Here is a 20856-nt window from a genome sequence, read left to right as displayed (position 1 = left end):
TGGGATAGTCTAGGGATCCCATTGACCGGTGGTACGGTCGCGCTTTCATTGGCTAGTCATGGTTGTCAGGCAACTGATGCTTGTTTTAGCTAATATTTATGACTTAACTTTTTTTTAAATGTATTGTTTTTGTACTAATACATGTATACATTTATAGCATAGAAACTGAGATTTTATTTTATAGACTCAGGTTAATACACATTTTAATACGATTGTTTATGTAATCAATCATTCAAAACCATAGAGTTCAAAACTCATCAAGCTACCTAGCCTGCCCGCCCCTCCAGGCTATGGGGTAGCAGTATATCTCCCTATCAGCCTCCTCATCCAGCTAACCGCAACCGGACCGCTACCCGTCTGACTCTATTAGTGTTTTCCACCGGGTGGAGACAGATTCACACAGCCTATGGTCCCACGACTCCCACGACCAACACACACACACAGACAAAAGAATGATGAACAGAGACGCCTCGCATCGATAGGAACAGTTAAAGGGTAAGTGTGGGAGCATTCAACGGCCGAAACTAGCTGCTTGTAAGCGCAAAACGACTTGTAAACGGATTAAAACAGCCGCACTTGTATTTGGTACACACAGTTCATTTTTTAGAAGAGGGGGCTCCCTTGAAAGCTAGCATTACTGTTGGAAGTGAAGCTTCTTCTTTAGCATCCAGAGCATAGTTAGCCCACAATGCTAACTCCGGGGGCAACAACAAGCAAGCATAGAGACTTTTCTGTCGTACTGTATATTTGGCTGCATGGGATGAGACGGGATACACGCGACTAGTACTACGTAACATTGCGCCACTACTGAGGATTTGTGTTGAACGACGGGACTTGACGTTGCCAATAACGCTAGGTGGATATACTAGGTAGCTACACGTGTAATAGTACCAGGGATAATAGATTAGCTTCCACCACACCACCAGTCGTGTTGTTTTAGCATAGGCGCTGTGGTGGTGGTGGTGCTGCATCGGGTGGATGGATGAAGGGGGCCCAACGCATCATCCCGACACGGGCCCTGTTATAACGTTCTCCAGCCCAGGCAGCCTTATCTCTTTAACGGTCACTCGGGTGTTCATATATTATGAAAGAGCCTGTCAGATAAGAGAAAGAGACAATACAAGGAAGAAGAAATTAAGTCGTATTTAATTTATAAACTACCGGATAACTCCCAAGGCACTGGTTTTCCTGAATTAACTCCTCAGGGGGTGGTAATTGGTAAAAGAGAGGATATTGTCTTATGAAGTTTTTTGGTCTCTATTTCAGGTCAAGTGGAAAAGAACCAACTGCTGTGCACCCCGAATTGCCTTCGGCCCCATTGTTGACATATCCTGGAAGGAACAGCTGTTCAGATAAAGCACGTGCTGTATCTGCCGTAAGGATTGGTTCATCAATCATCACCCTACCTTGATTCCATTCCCCAGGTATTGGAGGACCAGAAGTTGTCTTGAAAAACTGATGGGTGGTGAAAAGTATGAAATATGTTAATTTTGCCCAGAAGGGCAACAACAGCAACATAGCCACTTCTGCAGAGATGGATTCCATGGTCCATGTGAGGAGATGTTTAATTCCGCTGATGCCTTAATGAAGATATTGTTCTGACAACAGAGACTAGGGGCCACGTGTGGTCCAACCCAGACACTGTCCCTGTTTCTGCGGTTCTAATAAGGTTCTAAACGGGTGATCACTTACCTACATCTTCCATCTCCAACTGCGTTCAAGATGGAAGTTATTTTCTTCAACCCTTTTGACAACTTGTTGTGCATTCTCCTGGGCATCTCTCTCACCGTGTGGTTCACCCTGCTCCTTGTCTTCATCATCGTGCCTGCCACCTTGGGTGTCTCCTTTGGGATCAGACGTCTCTATATGAAGTCTTTGTTAAAGATATTTGAGGTAAGAGTTTGTCATGCAACACCATTAATCATGTAAACTCTTATATACTTGGTCTACCACTATGTCTCTACTTTTCACTCTGCAGTTTAAATATCTTTGGCCAAAGAAAGAAAGAAAGTAGTGTTCGAAGCCTCGAAGGCATGATTTTTGACTGTACACTGTGACTACAGTACAAGTGAGTGATGCGTGGAGGATGAAATTATTCTATTTGAGAACTAATGACATGTCAACTGTTGCGGCCCATCAGCTTGCCCCTCATACACACAATTTTGGCTGTATGCTGGATGTATATATTGGGAGTCTATGTTAGAAATTTGTTTCACACCTTTAGTTTACACCGAACACAAACCCAAGCCATGTACACAACCAAGGTCCAAGGTTGAACTTCATTGTTACATCTTGTGTACAGGTACATTAGAGTAAAACTTATTTTTGTTTGGCTTCCTTCAGACGATGCAGCAGCATAGATAACAACAGCAAAAAAGATAGGACCACAAGGACATTTACAGTATATATTTATAAAAGAAAAAACACTGACACCTTATCTTTAAAAACAGCAGTTTCTTTTCTTTTCCTGTTTGGGCACTTTGGGGGGAGGTCTACGAATATGCCAGTCCCACAAGTCTGTTCATTATTCAATAACAAGCCTGGGTCTCTACTCTCTACTGGTAGAGATTGCATCATAGCCAGGAGGCCTATTCTACATATTATGTAACTAGACTCCGGTTACTAGAGGAACCAGACTATCAATAGCCACTGTTACAATTGTTGTCAAATTACCCCAGTCTCCAACTTGCCAGAGGACTGCTGTCCAGCTTCAGTTCACTTGTGCAATATATGGTTGATAGTTAATTCCAGTGTTTTCTGAGGCAGATGGTCACTGTTAAAATGGAACCTTAGATGAAACCAGAGAAGGTCTCTCTCTTCTCAGGCTTTCTCTGGTTTGTCTTCAGCACTTTCTGTCAGCACTTTTCCAGCCAGCATGTCCCTTGAGAGCAGGATCTAGTGGCAGAAATACATATACCTCAGGGAGACATGAGAGATGGCTCATCTCAAGTAGCTACCATGCGACCTAGAGAAAAGGTGAATTGGGAATTGTTGTAGCTACACGTGAATGCACTGAACCCAATTTGTATGCATCTGGGGTCCCCCTCGAAAATGAGATGCTGCATCTCAAGGGGCCATCTAAAAATCTGAAATTGCATATAGTGTTTTGTTTACGTCTCAATGAGTGAAAAACATGAGGTGTGTGTCTGTATTCTATGGCTCTACTCACCGCTGGCATATACACAGGTCAATTGAGGGTATATGCACCCAATTGACCTGGATGTGTGCTTACTACTTTCCTATAATCATTGACATCAGACTAATACTTACACTATTTCAATTACTCTATTAGTCACTTCGGCAGGTGGATGGCCATCATGCTGAATTTGTAAATAGTTAACTTACCAGTAAGACGAGCAAACGCGGGAAGCGAACGCAGCTCGTACATATTTAAGTTAAGTTATTTTTAAGTTAAGTTTTTAACTCAGCCATAACCATATAAGGAGTCTCCAAAGCAGCTCCATATATGGGCACAAGTTGGACCACGCCATCACACTCATGTCACCATGACTCAGCCATAACCATATAAGGAGTCCCCAAAGCAGCTCCATATATGGGCACAAAAGTGTGACACACGGACAGACAGACAGACAGACATGATCTGCTAGGTCTCATAGTAAGTGCTCACTGCGTTCGCAACTAACAAAATCACACCCGTGTGAACTGAGTGGTGCAACTCCCCTCTCCCACTGTCTCTCTCTCTCTCTCTCTCTCTCTCTCTCTCTCTCTCTCATATATATATATTAGCACTTAACATAGTCAAAATCTCTCTCTCTCTCTCACATATATATATATATTAGCACTAAACATAGTAACATAGTCAAAATTTGAGTGGTTGCACCACTCAAAAACAGCTTAGCAAAAGACTGGTGTGTTGAGTCACGTATATGAGCAACACAATCCATGTTCTGCAGTGGTGACAGACACAGAACGTATTGCTGTTTACATTACAATGACTTGGTACTCATCATTTGAAGTAAAATTGTTTCAAGTGTGCCTGTTCCATGTATTGATTTGCTTGCTGCTCTGTGAGTATTGCATAAGACTACTTTGTGTCCCCTACCTCTGGAGCCATGATGTGCCAGTCTGCCACTTTGCTCTTTTTCAATTCACTGACCTGAAGCAGCAGCATACATATTCTCAAAGAAATATATATATATAGTGTAAAAGTAAATTCTCTTCTGTAATATAATTAAAAAAGTGAAAGCTTTAATATATTAGATTCATTGCACATAGTGAAATATTCAAAACCTTTTATTGTTTTAATCTTGATTTTTGAGTTGTATTATAATATTTATATTTATTCTAATATTTATTCTAGTATTCCAATCATCTTCATGCCACGCCCCATTGAAGTAATTTGTTCGAAATTATTGAGTGCATACTGCATAAATCAACATACTTTTCACAGATGGTTGACATTTCTGTATTATAAATCCTTTTCAATGGTCTCATGTAATATTCTAATGGCAAAGTCAAAAGAGGACACTTTCATTTAAACGTTGACTTATTTATGACTAGCGTAACTCTGGGAAAGCACGGTCGGTCCATCAGGATTTTGTAGGCTTAATAATTAGCTGTAACTGTAACTGACAGTAAAGTGGAGAGGCAGCAAAGAGCACTGGGGTCGTGACACGAGAAAGGCAGGGTCATGAGCTCGGCTGGATTCAAACCCATGTCGGCACAATCATGGATGTGAACTTGTTGATTCACCAGGAAACCCAACGGTCACGCTTTCTGGTGAGCGTCACTTCACGCATGCTGCTTCTCATTCTGCAGAAAATGTGGCTCAACTCCAGTTCCGCATTCCAGTGAGTAGTTAGTTCGCACCAAACACCGTTTTCAGAGAGAACCTAGTATCTTCGAAATCAGGAATGTAGAGAAACAGTGGTACTATGCAAGTTGGCTGTTCAATGTTGACTTTTCAATGTGTTTCATGGGTCACAGTGAACTTAAACTTGTTTAAACTAATCAAAGCCCACATAAACCTTTAAAGCAAAAAAACAAAACAAAATCAGCTGCAGCTGATCTGCTTCGGGCATAGCCATCATGGTTATCATTATTGCTTAACATTCCTTGTATTTTTCTTTAAATTGGACCTTGGGGTGTTTTCAGTGGTATTTAGCATGGACAAAGACATAGGCTTAAGTATTGGATGATATGGCTATTGCAACCTGGTTGCTGTGACAGTCGATTCCCTGTGGGTGGGATGATAGTATGTGAATTGGCCGCGCTGATGTTTTGTCACTCAGTGTAAAATCTTAAGGGAATTTCAATTTAAAGTAAACCATGTTGTGTGTGGCATGATCTGAGTTTGGAGCAGCAGCAGTTCTCCTCCCACTTTTTTCTCTGATACTGTATGTTCTGCCTGTTGTTGCTAAGGGAAAGGGAACACTCTGTCCTTTTCCCGTCTCAGCAGACACAATCAGTTTTTTTGTCCATGTGTGCACACAGGACCCTAGGCTTTCACGCGTCAAACGTGACACGGTAGGCTGCTTGTAGCGCATAAGGGTAGTGATGAATGAATGCCATTTGGCAGATTCATTCTGAAATGGGAAGTTGTTCTTGAATTTGCTATGTGGATGATTATTACTTAGCCTATAGTCAGAACTCGCCCTTCTCAGTTCGGAAGCACTCTTATTTTTTATTGCAAAAAATAATCTATACAGTAGTTTCAAGATGGCCCATAATAAATAATTATCTCCAGCCTGATGAACCCGTTGACTGACTGCTTTTATGATTGTTAGTATTGTTACTGAGATAACAAAACTATAATCTCCGAAAGAAACAGTCTATTTCACCCCGAAAATTATTTTCTTTTATATCAATTTATTTATTCAAAGAATTGCCCCATGTAGCCTAACATTCCTGGATTCCTATCGACAACTTCAATAGAGCGTCCCATAGGCATTTCGTGCTTTATTTATTTAAAGACCTTTTAAGCGTCGTACGAAGCCAACTCTTGTCGTGACAAATCATGACAACACACACAATATTTTAAGTTAAGTAGAAAAAAACGGAAGGTTACAACCCTTTTTTTGTTGTTTTTCTTCTTTGACATATTTTTGCGGGCAAAGTGTTCCTTCCTGTTTGTTGTGCAATTGTAAAAAATAATAATTTTGTGTCTGTCCATTAAAGGTCACACATTATACTACTTAATGTAGTTCTTTGAGGTCCCCAAAATATGTATTTGAAGTTGTTAGCTGAAACTACCACTCAAATTATACCATTATATGTCATGCTTATTATTGTTTCAGTCCTTTTCCTTATGGGCCCTTTCTGTGTCTGTAGCTTAAATTCAAAATGGACTACTGCTTCGCATGTCCCAATGTGTGAAGAATTGCTGAGTTTTTTTATTTATTTATTTAAATGCCCCACTTCTCTTTTTTGCTTCCTTTGCAGTGGGCGACATTTAGGCTAGAGCGAGGAGCAAAAGAGAAGGATCATGTCCTGTATAAACCCTACTCAAATGGTAAGTACTGACTCAGGTGCTATTTACACGAGGACCATCTCCAGATAAAACGGCAAAGTCCTGTTGCATTCTCATTTTTTCTTACCCTTTACACGAGTACGCACACGTTATGCTATTATGTGCTATTATGCTATAATGTCGCGAGCTGGCGATAACGGGCTGCCAAATAGACCAGTCACCCACGTACAAGAAGAAGAACCCCTTCACGCAAGCCTGCGCAACACGGCTCCATCTTTTTGGCAAATCTAGAACTTCCTGTTTGAGAGCTAGCAAATTTAAGACATTCGGTTGCTTTCAGAATAAAAGTTTCGTTAATTAAATAATTATTACATTACATTATTAGTATTATTATTACATTACAGTTATTGTAAAGACACACATTATGTTTCTGTGTAAAAATAAGTAATTCAATAACACAGAAACATAATGTGTGTCTTATAGCATCATTTAAATGCTTAATTTGTAGTTTTAATGTGCAAATAACTTATTTTTAAATACTCTAGAGGGTACTGTTATTTTGAAGAGATCGTCTTAAATTTGCTGGCTTAGATTTGCCAAAAAACAGTGCCGCGCAGAGCATGCAGGCAAAGCGCACCACGGGATGGTTATATATTTTATAATGCATTAGGCTACATAAACGTGGCTGCCGCCTATCACAAGGCTTTAAATTTACATCATGGTTTTACATTCACCATCGCTGATGAGCAGCACTTTGTAGGCGAGGAGGGAGGCTTGTTCAGGAACTCTATTATATCATATATGGCTCTGCATCAATAAACATAATTATGCGCTGTGAGCCAACGTGAGCCATGATGTCATAAGTTTTGCGGATTCACCGTTTTGCCTGTTTACATGGAGAAGGGATAAAACGGCGTTCTCAAAGATTTCCACTCTGGAAGGTGGTTTCACTTTGTTGCGTTTTCACCTCCTGAGAACACGGTTCTCGTCTAAATGACCGCAGCAAACGATACTTTATTTTGCCGTTTTCAATGAACACCATCCTCGTGTAAATAGCACCTCAGACTTCCCCATGGAACTACCTGTGGATTATACCACTGTCAGTTTGCCTTATGTGGATTATGCAGTCGACACGTGCTGACTTTTTGCACTGACTTTGTTTTGCACTTGACTTTTACTATTTTTGCTATTGTGTTTAGTGTTTCTTTTCTCTCGCACCTTAACTAACGTCCATAGTATAGTAGAGTAGATCATTTGTTTGGTTTCTTTGATTCATCTCCGTTCCCACTTGCCCCCCCCCTTCTTCTTCAGTTTCTTTTTTCTATGGCAATAAATTACACCCACATTTTTGATTGTGTTTTTGATTGATTGAATAGTTTATTATTATTATTATTATTAGACAGAACTGTAAAACAGTCAAACACTTCTTTTCTCTAAAAGGTCTAAAAGGGATAGCACAGAAATGTCATTGCGGTCTTGTTTCCATTCAGGCCTTACGCGATCAATTCATAGACGTGACATGAAAAATACCAACTAAATTCAATATCGTCACAGAAAAAAAGAATAAAACTATACTGTATGTACAGAGTGGAAGAAAAAGGAGCGAATGTTTTTAACTCAAATCTTTGCTTCTGGGGCGGTCCCTGGAACAACATTTTTTCAGATGGGGGTCAGCGGCCAATTACATTTAGTTTTTGGGGTCCTTGACATGAAATAGTTTGAGAACGACTGACACAAACATGGGTTTTTCAGAAAACTCACGATTTAGAAGGCATTTGTAGAATCGTCCTCGGGTCTAAATGGGTTAAAGGAAAAGTGATCATTTCCTCTCAGGCCTGTTTTAAAAGATGCCAGTGATCAGCATTTTCTTTTAGGGAAGGGGGGGGGGGGGATTCCACCCGTGGGTCGCAGACAATGCTGTAGAAGGAGAATTTACACATGCTTGATGTGACAATAAATGTGATTATAAGTAGTAGCAGTGTTGAGGGTGTGCTCCTGCTGGAGTGTAAACGTTCAGAATGTGTTGCACACTGACTGACACTAGATTTCCTCCCTCACCCTTCAATCACAGCCATCATCGCCAGGGATTCTACCTCCCTGGTGGAGGAGATCAAAGAGATCCGGCGCAGCGGCAGCAACCGAGACCTGGACTCGGCCTCGGATTTCGAGATGTCCGACATCTTCTACTTTGCCCGGCGAGGCGTGGAGAGCATCGTGGACGACGAGGTGACCAAGCGCTTCAACACGGAGGAGCTGGAGTCGTGGAACCTGTTGACGCGCAGCAACCACAACTTCCACTACATCAGCCTGAGGCTGACGGTGCTGTGGGGGCTAGGTGTGGTCATCCGCTATGGCTTCCTGCTGCCTCTCAGGTATGCATCTGCCCCGTCACCACGTCTCACATTCTGTTAAATGTAACAGGAACAGCTTCAATCTACCTGGACATCTCCTGCAGTCAACCACACATGAGAGTTAACAATAGATGAATCGGTCGCTACTAAAATGTATAGATTGATTGAATACTTTATTAGAGTTCATCATTTATTTATCATTACATTTAATTTAATTAATTGGGCGAGTCTCCATAATGTCCTCCTGGACACAGGACAGAAGGCTGTAATATCTTGCAACAATGTTAATGTACTCTTCACTAATAGATTTTAGAGAATGCTGAGCCCAGTCAGTCTGTCTACAGTCCCACATACTGTGTTGTGTAGACTGTGATTTGCCAATAGGCAGTTATTGCAGCAGTCAGCTGGAGCACAGTACTCCAGCTGTCTTGGATTAAGGACAGTGTCCTATTTTGTTCAAAAATATACACGAATGTGCATTAATAAGATTCTAATTCTCAGTCCTCCATATTTTGGGCTATTTTGCAAGATGCAATTATAGCACAATTATGAATTCGATACTAAAAGTCAAGCATTGCGTTATTCAATTGCTAAACAAGAAATATCTATACATTTTCATAATCATAAAAAAGGAATGTCCCTATGATGAACTGTGAATTATGGAAATTTTAGTCTTGTTAATCTTTATCTACTTGAGTTATTTTTGTTAAATTGTTACACACTTAACTGGTTCATCCAGATCTACTCGGGTCAGCTGGAAAATAATGAGCTTTCTAAATACGAATTCATAACGGCAAGTTCACAGTGTCCCGGCCTTCTCCCACAGTGCGAGGCAGGGGTGGGAGAGTCGTGTTAGCTAGCCTGGAGGAGAGCTGTAAAGGTCAATAAACCAAGGCTGGTCGGTGTGGCCCCAGTCCATTGATAGGTGGGGAGGAGACATCAGGCCATCAGTGTGCACTGTGCAGACAGTACTGTGTAGTCTCATGGCTGTGTGTGCTAGTAAACCTACTTACTCAGTAAGTTATAGACTGGCTGGCCTCCTCAGGTCATTGTCACCCCTCTCTAAGCCGTACGCACCGTCTCCAACCATGGATGATTGATTCAGCAAGATTTAGTCGGCTTGCCAGAAGGCTTATATAAGCATTGTCTCATGTGTGCTCTGTTACACAGGTCTCTGTGCTGCACGTAGTAGCCAGTACTGAAAAAGTACTTTTTGAGGAGCACTAGCCCTTCCAATGCATGGCTTTTGAAAATTACGTCATATGGATTGGAAGCCAAGTCTATGGACTATTAATGTTTGTTAAAGCAGGGGTTTTCAACTGATTTTGACCCAGGGACCAGTCCACCATCCTGACTAAGAGCAACCTGGGGACCACCACTATAAAGACCTCATGTAAACGTAGTCAATGATGCGCGAGCCAACTGTATTGCTGAATTTGACTGTATTGCTGCGTGGATGTGTGACTTGTAGTCCAGGAAGGAAGTGAGACCACATTTTCATGACAAATTTTGGTCATGAAGATGGCGTCATGACTAAAATATTTAAAAACCACATAATTTACACACACAAAAACCTCAGGAAAGTGTTTATTGTGTCCTAAACATCATTCAAATAAGATCTGGTTGCAAAAGGGGTGAAGTGGCCCTTTAATTAATAGTTTTTTTTGGGTAACTTGTATATTTACTGTTGTCAGCTTGCATAATGTTCACCATCCCAAAGTAAAAGCATTAAACGTGTAACCTGAAGATGGTGTTCCAGATGATTCAACATGTGCTCTCTTATGACCATGCTGTGTTTGTGACTAGCAGTCACAAAGGGGAGTTGTGTCAGCATTACACATTTGTTATTCTCAGCTGCAGTGGTCGAAAGTAACTAAGTACATTTATTTAAGTATATTTGTATTTTACTGGAGTATTAACAATTTACAATACTTTTACTTCTTCTCCACTACATCTCAGAGTCAAATATTGTAGTTTTACTCCGCTACAATTATTTGAAAACTTTAGGTACTATTTACTTTGTAGATTTTGTTAATTATGACAAAACATACAAACATGCATACATACATACACTTCGGCCCTATATACATTTCGTCAATTTTAAAATAGCCGATCTACAAGCTCACAATGTGTTGTGACTCGTGATGTGAGTTTGTAGAAAAGCAGGTACTTTTTCCACCATTTATTGTTTTATCAGCAACATTGTGGTGTCACCTTGACTTGATAATTAATTCATGCGGGGGACAAAACGTGATCATTAACAACACTGCCAGGTGTGAGAGTCGGTTAAGTTAGAGGCATATTAGAGTTAGAGAATATAGCATGGCCTTTAGACTAATAAGAGGACTCTCATACACCAGTTGAAATGTCTTGTTGCTGCCTTACGGTGATGTTCATTGTTACTCTCCTTTGACTACCGGTAGTGACAATGTTGTTGTTATCATTTTGAAGGATTTAACTGTGAGTCCTTAACAAGGACCTTGGAGAATTGGCACCTCTGCCAGCACTGTCTTATATTTCACACTGCAAATATCTCACAGAGGGAATAGTAGACATCAGAGATGGGCAACTACTTAATACTTATTTTATTTTCCAAAATGTTTCATTGTAGTCTTTACTCTGGGGCGAGAGGTAAATGCTTCGTCGTTGTTTTGTTTTCGTTAAAAAGGGGGTATTTATCTTTGAGGAGATTTAACAAATTCACAATAGGCCTTGTCCTTGACCGTGTGTGAGATACAGACACATAACTTTGTGAAGGCAATTGACTGTCATTTCGGCGTCCCAAGTCTCAATTAACACTATCCACCTATGCCTCATGCATGTTGTGTTGACAAATTTGAAATGATTCACTAAAACTAAAGACATTTTCTTTTTTTAAAGTACACAGTTAAACAGTTTGTTTAAATGTTTTTCTAGTCTTTATTTTTTTATTTCAGTTAACAAGATTCACATTTTTCAAACTAACACTAATAACCTTGTTTTGAACAACTGCTTATTAGAGATGTTCCTAACTTCCTATTATTCTCCTAAAATCACATGTTTGTCACCTGTTTTTGTCTGGCAGGGTGACTCTTGCCTTCACTGGGGTAGGCCTGCTTGTGTTCCTCACCTGTATCATAGGGCTACTACCAAATGGGAGGTAAGACGTTTGTTCTTCTTTTGATAAAGATTACTATTTGTATTCATTTTCTTTTTATTACCTGTCTCAGTGCTGCTGAATCTGGTTAACCACATTTAACCCTGACTTCTCAATTTAATAGTTGAAATAATTTCACCAAAAAAGGATTTCAGAACATGTCACGTTGATGATGGCACATTGTGAGCTTGTAGAACGGCTTTTTTCCAAAAACTGTTTGTAATTTGCAAATGAGTGCTTAAGTGTTTAATCACTAGTGTTGTGTTGTTCTTCCTGAAGGACGAAGAACTTCCTGAGTGAAAAGGTCCACTTGATGTGCTACAGAATATGTGTTCGAGCTCTCACTGCCATCATTACCTACCATGACAGGTGAGGAGGAACATGACTATTTTACTGATTTGTTCTTAAACGCTTTCATTTCTTTTAAACACTTTTATTTCTCTGTTCTCTGTACTGAGTTTTTGTTGTTGTATACAATCTCTTAAAAACATAAAATGTCATAGGACAAAAGTTGCATAACTAATGACTTTAGGTAGTCATCAAGTCACTATTGCTCTAACCTTGGGGAAGCTGCCTCTGAGTGAGTCTAAAATAGAATTAAATGTCACTGTAAAATGAGGACTGGTTCTGGGTGTCACTGAAAATGATTGAATCGATGCACGTTATGAGACGCTTGGGTGTCACAGTGGTAAAGTACCTGCACACCACCGCACCGCCGCGTCCAGGAGTAAAGAGGACAAAAACAAGACCTGAGAACTATTAGTGGACAGCTGATTGGTCCTTGCGGTAGAGCGCGACCCTCAATCACCCATTAGAATGTAAATGCATGCCTTTGTATCCTACTCGTCTGGCAGGTATCTCTTTGAAAACCTTAGTGCTGCGATAAACGGCTGTCAAAACCCACACCTGCTGTGACTCGGTTACTGGAGCTCCAACTCGCAAAAATAATGGCTCTCACACTACTCTCACTCCAACGCTACGAAAAGGTTAAAGAAGTAGTTGTACACTTTACCCAGGTCAGCCTGGGTAAAGTTAAAATCTCTCCCAGAACAACTGGAACATGATGATGATGATCAAGGCCCTAAACCTGTTCAGTGACACTGAAAGTCTAATCTCGTACTGTGGTCTTGTAAACAAAAGTATGGCTTTTTAGTTACAAAATGTAGCTTAGATTGTTTTGATTATAAGATTATTTATATTGTTAGTTTTATTAACGGGCATGGTCAGCTTAGATGAAACCCAGAGGCCTGCAACCATGGGCGTGGTCTATAAAACCAGGATGTGTGGCGCTACTCTGTGATGACTGTCTGCTCTTACTCAGGGCAGGGGTTTTAAAAGGGCATGGAAAGAATCATATGTCATTGCGGAAAGAGAGAGTGAGAGAGGGGAGGATGTTACACCAAACGGGAAGTGGTTCAGGATATCGGTCTGACTGTGTTTGCCTCACAATGCTAAAATACTGGTGCTACAATGCCCTAAACTGTACCTGTAAAGCGTAGTCAAGTGTGAATTCAAAGTCAAACACTGCACAGGAATGCTACGCACACGACAAAGTCCTTTCATAGTGGTGCCGGCCCACTGCAGAATGATCTAAAATTCTAAATAGTCTCTCTGAAGATATTCTGCCAACACTTTGGCCACCATTGTGTGTGGCCACCTTCTTGTCCCTTGAAGACTACTATTAAGTGTGAATTCAACCAGATGTAACATGCTCTCTGATTTTTAAATGAGGTTAAAAAAATAAAATAAAAACTATCTAGTCTAGCCCCCTGGCACAATGCTATTGATTTGTCTGTTTTTTTTAATTGATTCTGAATTGTTGTGTTCAGGCTGCCAGACACAACCACACAGAGCTTTAAAGGGATAGTTCACCCAAAAACAATATCGATTACTCACCCCATGGAGACTTTAATTAATCTACCGGTATATTGTTTAGTTTTTGTCGCCAATAAATTGATGACCAGCAGCCTTTCCCTATGGAGACACACAGAGGCTCCTTTGTGTCTCCATAAGGAACGGCTGCTGGTGGAGTCTTATCGTGTTCCGTCATGCCGGCATGGTATTTCTGGGCTCTGTATTGGCATGATGAACACCATCCGACTCTACTTTGGGAAGGACTAAAAATATACCTGGTGACACATATTAGTGACGTTCTGCTGTGCCTCTGGAGATGCGTAACTCTATCTATTGACATGTGGATAAGTCCCAAGTCAATTTGGTCACAATAGACTGGCGGAGGCGGGGGAGAAAAGTGGCATGACATCTATAGCGCAGTGCTTTGTTTTCAAACATTATTTTACAGCATTTATTAGATTAGATTAAATTTATTGTCACTGTACAGAGTATACAAATACTTAGAGTAGACAATGAAATCTAAGTATTTGTATACTCTGTACAGTGACAATAAATTTAATCTAATCTTTAAAAAAAAAAGGAAAAAAAAGTGAGTGTGAGTGAATGAACACCAAAACATAATTATACAAAATTACATTGTGGGGGTGTGTGCATGCCTGCCTGCCTCTGTTCTTGTGTGTTCCATTTTTAATGACTTTCAATTATATTGCCTTCAAACTTGCTTAACCTGCTGGCTTGAAACTTCAATTCTTCTCACTGCGAAGCCAACCATGGCAATGATACCATCTTGCACATGTCATGTGTTTTATGCTGTCCGTCTCCATTGTCCCCAGAGAGAATAAGCCCCAGAATGGTGGAATCTGTGTGGCCAACCATACGTCCCCCATCGATGTCATAATCCTGGCCAGTGACGGATGCTATGCCATGGTAAGCACATACCCCCAGAGGTGGAAAAAGTACTCTCATTTCTTACTTAATACTCCATTACAAGTAAAAGTCTGGTAATCAAAATATAATTCCGTAAAAGTACAAAATGATTGCTATCAAAGTAAGTAAAAGTACTCATTATGCAGAATGTCAAATTTCAAGTTTTCAAATGTATCAAAATATTTAGAAAATAGCCGATCTACAAGCTCCCAATGTGTCGGGAGCTTGAAGATCGGCCATTTTCAAATGGCTGAAAATTATATAGGGCTGAAGTGGTTAATGTAAATTTTGTAATAATAATCCCAAAAAATCTACAAAGTAACTAGTAACTAAAGTTTTCAAATAATTGTCGTGGAGTCAAAGTACAATATTTGTCTCCAAGATCAGATGTAGTGGAGTAGAAGTAAATGTATTGGAATTGTTTATCTCAAAATCGTACTCGAGTACAGTACTACCAAGTAAAATGTACTTAGTTACTTTTCACCACTGGTGAGCAGTGCTGAGCACATACCACAGCCCAGCGGGAGGGACTCAGTAAACCACTGGAGATCACGTGGTTTACCCTGCAGCTGTTTGACTGGCAGCGCTCTGACATTTTGACCCGATGGAAACGTGCTTCTATTTGTGTGTGTGTGTGTGTGTGTGTGTGTGTGTGTGCGCGCCAGGTTGGCCAGATCCACGGAGGGTTAATGGGAGTCATCCAGAGGTCCATGGTCAAAGCCTCTCCACACATTTGGTTTGAACGCTCAGAGGTCAAAGATCGACATCTAGTGGCCAAAAGGTAGCATTACATGCTGAACACTGTATCATTTATTTCTGATGTGCTTACATGTTATGGCACAACATTTAAAATTATATAGAAGAAACTGTTAACTGTTTGATGTGTGTACCGTCAATTTAAATACCTAAGTTTGATTCCCTGCACAGCGCTGATTGGCAGACCTCAATACAGTTTCAGACAGACATTTTGTGCCAGCATGGGTGATTAGATTTATCTCTTGATCGCCTCTTGTCTTGATTGTTTAAACATGACATCATGGGCTGCTATGCTCGATATACACAACTGTCTTGCTTGTGATGCAAGAAAGCTGAGGGCAGCGCCGAAATATGGCTGCAGCTGTGTAGCTCTGATTGTTGTCTCTATCCCTGTAACTGCAATGAGTGCCTGCACAACCAGAATTTCACCCATGTTACTTGTAATTTGTTGTGACAATAAAGTCTGATTGATTGAATACACTTCTATGAAAAAAAGGAAATCATCATACAGTTAAAGAAATACTGGGTACTCGATAAATGTGTTATTGAGTTTGTAATGGGCTCTGGTTTCGAGCTCCATGAGTGAGTGATATGGCCCCTGTGACGCTGGCCCTGTGCTATGGCATTGGCATGTGTGCTAAATGGCCTACATTTCTTACGTTTTGCAGATTGAGCGACCACGTGGAAGATAAATCAAAACTGCCCATTCTCATTTTCCCTGAAGGTGAGTTTCTTGTTTGAATGCTCCCATTAAACACTTTGCCCTGGCATCCAATTTTGGACATTTTGCATTTATTTACAAACATTTTTTTAAACTATAAAAAAAATAAAAGCTTATGGATCAGATATTTTTTATTTAGACTTTTTCTCTTGCAGATTACATTCTTAATCTTTCATGTTTTCCATCACCAGGCACCTGTATTAACAACACATCAGTTATGATGTTCAAAAAGGGGAGCTTTGAGATCAGTTCCGACGTCTACCCAGTGGCTATTAAGGTATAATATATATATTTTTTTTTTTTCCTTTTTCTCCAATTTAGGCTACATTCACAAGCTTTTTGGGAAATCTAACTAACTGTTATGTCCTGTGTCTACTCCAGTATGACCCACGTTTTGGAGATGCCTTCTGGAACAGCAGCAAGTTTGGTATGGTCAGCTACCTGCTGCGCATGATGAGCAGCTGGGCCATCGTCTGCAGTGTGTGGTACCTCCCGCCCATGTCCAGAGAGGTGAGAGCTGAACCGTGGTGGGAAAAAGTACTCTAATGTTTTACCTAAGTAAAAGTATCAATACTTAATTGCAATGTAGAAGAACTTATCTGTTACAAGTAAAAGTCTGGAATTCAAAATGTACTTAAAGTACCACAAGTAAAAGTACACATTGGGCAGACTGTCCCATTTCAGGTTTTCAAATGTATAATAATCTTTTGAAAATACTAGGAGATCTATACTTGACTTCTATGCTATTTGTCATATCTGCCCTGTGCAACTTTAGCCTAAAAGCAGAAACAATCCTTGACAATTGGGGGGGGGGGACTACCTGTCAGTGGGGAGTGTTGGCTTATGAATGAATATCAACATCCTAATACTGGCGGGGCAAACACTGTTTGAAATGGACACTCATGCTTTTCCCCATTGACTTGGGGAAAAGCCAGACATTACATGTTAAAACTGTTTGCGAGCCATAAACGTCAAGATGTCTAATTGCCAATTAAGTACCGGATGCCACGGACGACAAGTCCCTTTGTTTTTTAAATATTCTTATTTTTTTTAAATGTCATCCATATTTTGAAATTTCCTCTAATCTGGTGTACAGGTGATGACATGCACATCTTGTTTTCTTCATAATAATATTGGTCTATTACATTTTAACATTTGGAAACGGCCTTAAATGGTGCAGAGAAAGCCCCATCCCTATTTTGGGTAAATATTCATCAATATGTGCCTGTTAGATATGCCCAGAAAGAATACAGAATACAGGCTTCATATGGTCTCTAATCATCATGTCTCTTTGCATTTGGGGATTCAAATGATCATCAATGAAAATCATTGTTTCATTAAGATTTATGATGGTTAACCATGCTGTATGATTTAATGAAACTATATTCAAAGCGGTAATGGAAATTAATCTGTAAGTGGCCCGCCCCCAGGCCTAGTTCTAATATTATTAGACCATTGCCCTTTTCCCCATATTTTATTTGGATAAAGGCCATGACATTTGACTAATATAATCACATGATTGTTGTAGACAAAGGGCAGATGATGTTTGGCTTGTATACAGCCTCTATTCGTGATGTATTTTGTGAGAAAATAATTGACTTGATATGAACTGGATGGGTTTTGGAGTGGGAGAGGAATAACAGGAAGGGGTTTGAGGTCAAACCACAGTTTTCCACAACAAACTAAAGGCCATGTGATGCCAGGGAGAGCGGGCAGCAGCCTCTGTGATGCTGCTTGTTCCCTCCCTGTTGATGGTGAAATCAGCAGAAACGGGAAAAGTTAATCTGGTCGTTGATCATATTTTCCTCTTGCCACTTGGGATGAACTTGGTGCATATTATTGTTGCTGGAGCACATAGATGAAAGGTTTATTAATAATAATAGATAGTAGATTATTTGGTCGCCTACTGTGCCATTCATAATGGAAACGGCCGTGGTGGTCAAGGTCTCTCTGCCGCTCGCTTCGCCCGCTCTAGACCTATGATTTGTCCATGGCCATCGAATGCAATTTGGTGGACTAACCATTAGGGCATTTGAACACTGATGCCTGACATGCCTACCAGTCACAATGTGGGACAGGGTCTCCATTTGTGGGACCCCTGAAAAGTTTTGGAAATGAGGGACTGTCCTGCGCAAAGGGAGACATCTAGTCACCCTACGTGATACTGTTTTGTGTCATTCTATTCCTGTAACTGTTCTCCCGAGCCTGCTGCTGTACCAGAGGAATACTTTATAACCCTAACCCAGTACTGTTAGGACCAGCCAGAGGGTCTCCAAAATTCACAACAATTTAACAATATATAATACAGTATACACTGTGTATTTTGTCTTGGGTATTTATTAAGTAGGGCCATTTATTTGTGCCATTCATGATTATTGTCTATCTTTGTGAAACAGGAAGGAGAGGATGCTGTACAGTTTGCCAACCGGGTCAAGGCTGCTATCGCCAGGCAAGGAGGACTGGTTGACCTGCTATGGTAAGACGCTACAGTACGATCCGGGCTCTGCAATATGTACGTCCACACAAACAAATGTGACCAGATTTGTGCCATCGCGCAACCTCCAGCTTTTTACAGGAGAAAAACTTATTTTATTTATTTTTATCCAAAATGAGTTAATGGCACAGGCAGACCCTTCAACTATAGCATGTCTGAAATAAGTGTCAAAGCTGATATCGACATAATATGAAATAAATGCAATGTAGCTAGGTGTAATGTTAGAGACCACAGAAGGGAACCTTTCAAGCCTGTTTTGTCAACTCGCTGTTTTCTGCGAGACATTATTCTATGAGCCATATCTCCAAAACTGGTGGGTCAAACTGAACAACCAATATGTCAATTTGAAGCTATGATCCCCTGCTTTCATATGACATCCAATGGCAGGCCCTCAGTCTAATTTGGCCACTCTGCTAGCTACGTGGTCCATCGCAATGATTACACTGGCTCTGCTAGCTACGTGGTCCATAGCAATTCTGCATCACTGTTGTTTTACAAGTCACACAGTGTTGACCAGACTCTCCCAGTGAGACTCGGGACCCCTATCTTTTTTGCCTCGATACCCAATTGTCTTCGCCAAAGATTGACGATCCACAAGATCAGCTTGTAAGTTGGCTATTTTCATCCAATGTCCTCCCCCGGAATAGGAAAAGAGAGAACTGACATGCACATCCCTTACCCAAGTGTGGGCAGGTGCTGAGCGATGAACAGTATACAGAAGAATGACGTTTGGAGCACAAAGCTCTTTCTCAGACTGTCTGAAAAAGAGCTTTGTGCTCCAAACATCACAGATTCTTTGGTGCAATAAAGCATTGGAGTAGGGGTAGGCGATATGAAAATATAATATCACGATACTTTTTCATATTGTTTTTTATGGCTATTTTTCAAGTTACTTAATAGTACAACCACCTACATTAAGGTAACAAAAAACGAAAAGAAGGATTAACAGACCATTTAGACCAAAATACTTCATATTTTTGGCTAATGAAACAAATTTAAATTAAGGTATAGAACTGCAAATCATAGACTGTGCATTCACTGTATCACAATATACACAGTATAGCTCTTAAAAGGCATATTGTGGAGACAATGTAGCCCCTACGTTGGAGCCCTCAGTGTGCAAGTGTTTATTTTTTCTTCTCCCACAAATAATTTTATAGGGATGGCGGTTTGAAGCGAGGGAAGGTAAAGGACACGTTCAAAGAAGAGCAGCAGAAGCTGTACAGTAAAATACTGGTGGGAACCCAAGAGGACCGTAGTCGCTCCTGAACTAAGGAAACACTCTGGAGACGGACTGGCTCGGACAGAGGCCCACCTTCGCCGGGGTGGGGGGGAAACTGAAAAAGAGGCGGTCAGCGCTCTTCCTTCCCCACTGGAGTTTCTTGGACCGGACTTCTCTCTCTCTCTCTCTCTCTCTCTCTCTCTCTCTCTCTCTCTCTCTCTCTCTCTCTCTCTCTCTGATGTCAACAATACTTCTTTTGGCTTCCTCAGTCACTGCCTCGGTCTGGCATGCCCAGTTCTCATTGTTGTCACAGAATGTCGAGTCCCCCCCACCCCACCCCACCCGCTGTCCTCTTTGATGTAATGGTTCCAACGGACAAGAGGGCCTGGTTTGTGTTAAAATGAAGGTGCACATACACAAAGGTGGCATGTTGTCTTCCTTGGTGACAGACAGTCTTTTGGACAGGGGCAAAGTAAAGGGTGTGTTTATGCTCTTGAATTGAGTTCCTGTCTTTATTTGGTAGTTTAACCCCTTTTGAGTTCTGTTTCATTATAATGTACATGTGACGTTATGTTCATATGTTAAGGTTGCAGGTCTGGCGTAACCCAGGGAATAGAACGAGAGCTATTGTAAATACAGGACAGTTTTTACTAAAGGGAAACCCTGTGACTGTTGGGGAATTGCATGGCAGGCTTGTACCCCAATGTACTGTAACTTGGGGGCACAGTGCCACGTTTGCAAATATTTTCATCTGCTTTTTTTTCCAATGTCGAAAAGAGCCTTATATTTTAAGCTTTTGTGTTATACAAGTAATAATTGTATCTGCACATGTGTAAAATATAGGGAGTTACTTTTCAGATCTGGAATTTGTCGTCTTTTTTTTTTTCTGTACTGATCTCCACGGAATGTGTAAACCGTCATGTTATGAAGTGGAGACTGTGCAACAATGGTGACTGGTAGAGCGG

At 40.7% G+C, this 20856-nt stretch overlaps 1 protein-coding gene across 1 annotated transcript; it reads left to right on the top strand.

The window, feature by feature from the left end:
• The first annotated feature begins 349 nt into the window (after positions 1 to 349).
• LOC308317429 (glycerol-3-phosphate acyltransferase 4-like) lies at positions 350 to 20752 on the top strand. The gene is made up of 13 exons (XM_080766415.1): positions 350 to 495; positions 1267 to 1893; positions 6403 to 6472; positions 8502 to 8802; positions 11846 to 11920; positions 12197 to 12286; positions 14605 to 14698; positions 15364 to 15479; positions 16123 to 16178; positions 16367 to 16452; positions 16557 to 16685; positions 18572 to 18651; positions 19830 to 20752. The coding sequence occupies exons 2-13, from the start codon at positions 1723 to 1725 to the stop codon at positions 19936 to 19938; spliced, it is 1377 nt and encodes a 458-aa protein (XP_080622541.1). The 5' UTR covers positions 350 to 495; positions 1267 to 1722; the 3' UTR covers positions 19939 to 20752.
• The last annotated feature ends 104 nt before the right edge of the window (positions 20753 to 20856 follow it).

This window comes from Protomyctophum bolini (assembly GCF_963924005.1).
Source record: "Protomyctophum bolini genome assembly, chromosome: 6".
Lineage (NCBI taxonomy): Eukaryota > Metazoa > Chordata > Actinopteri > Myctophiformes > Myctophidae > Protomyctophum > Protomyctophum bolini.
This window is presented reverse-complemented; position numbering and strand designations above follow the sequence as displayed.

Coding starts and splice junctions, on each gene's coding strand:
- LOC308317429 (XM_080766415.1), top strand. CDS start 1,723: ATGGAAGTTATTTTCTTCAACCCTTTTGACAACTTGTTGTGCATTCTC. Junction 15,480..16,122: donor CGACATCTAGTGGCCAAAAG/GTAGCATTACAT, acceptor TACGTTTTGCAG/ATTGAGCGACCACGTGGAAG. Junction 18,652..19,829: donor GGACTGGTTGACCTGCTATG/GTAAGACGCTAC, acceptor ATAATTTTATAG/GGATGGCGGTTTGAAGCGAG.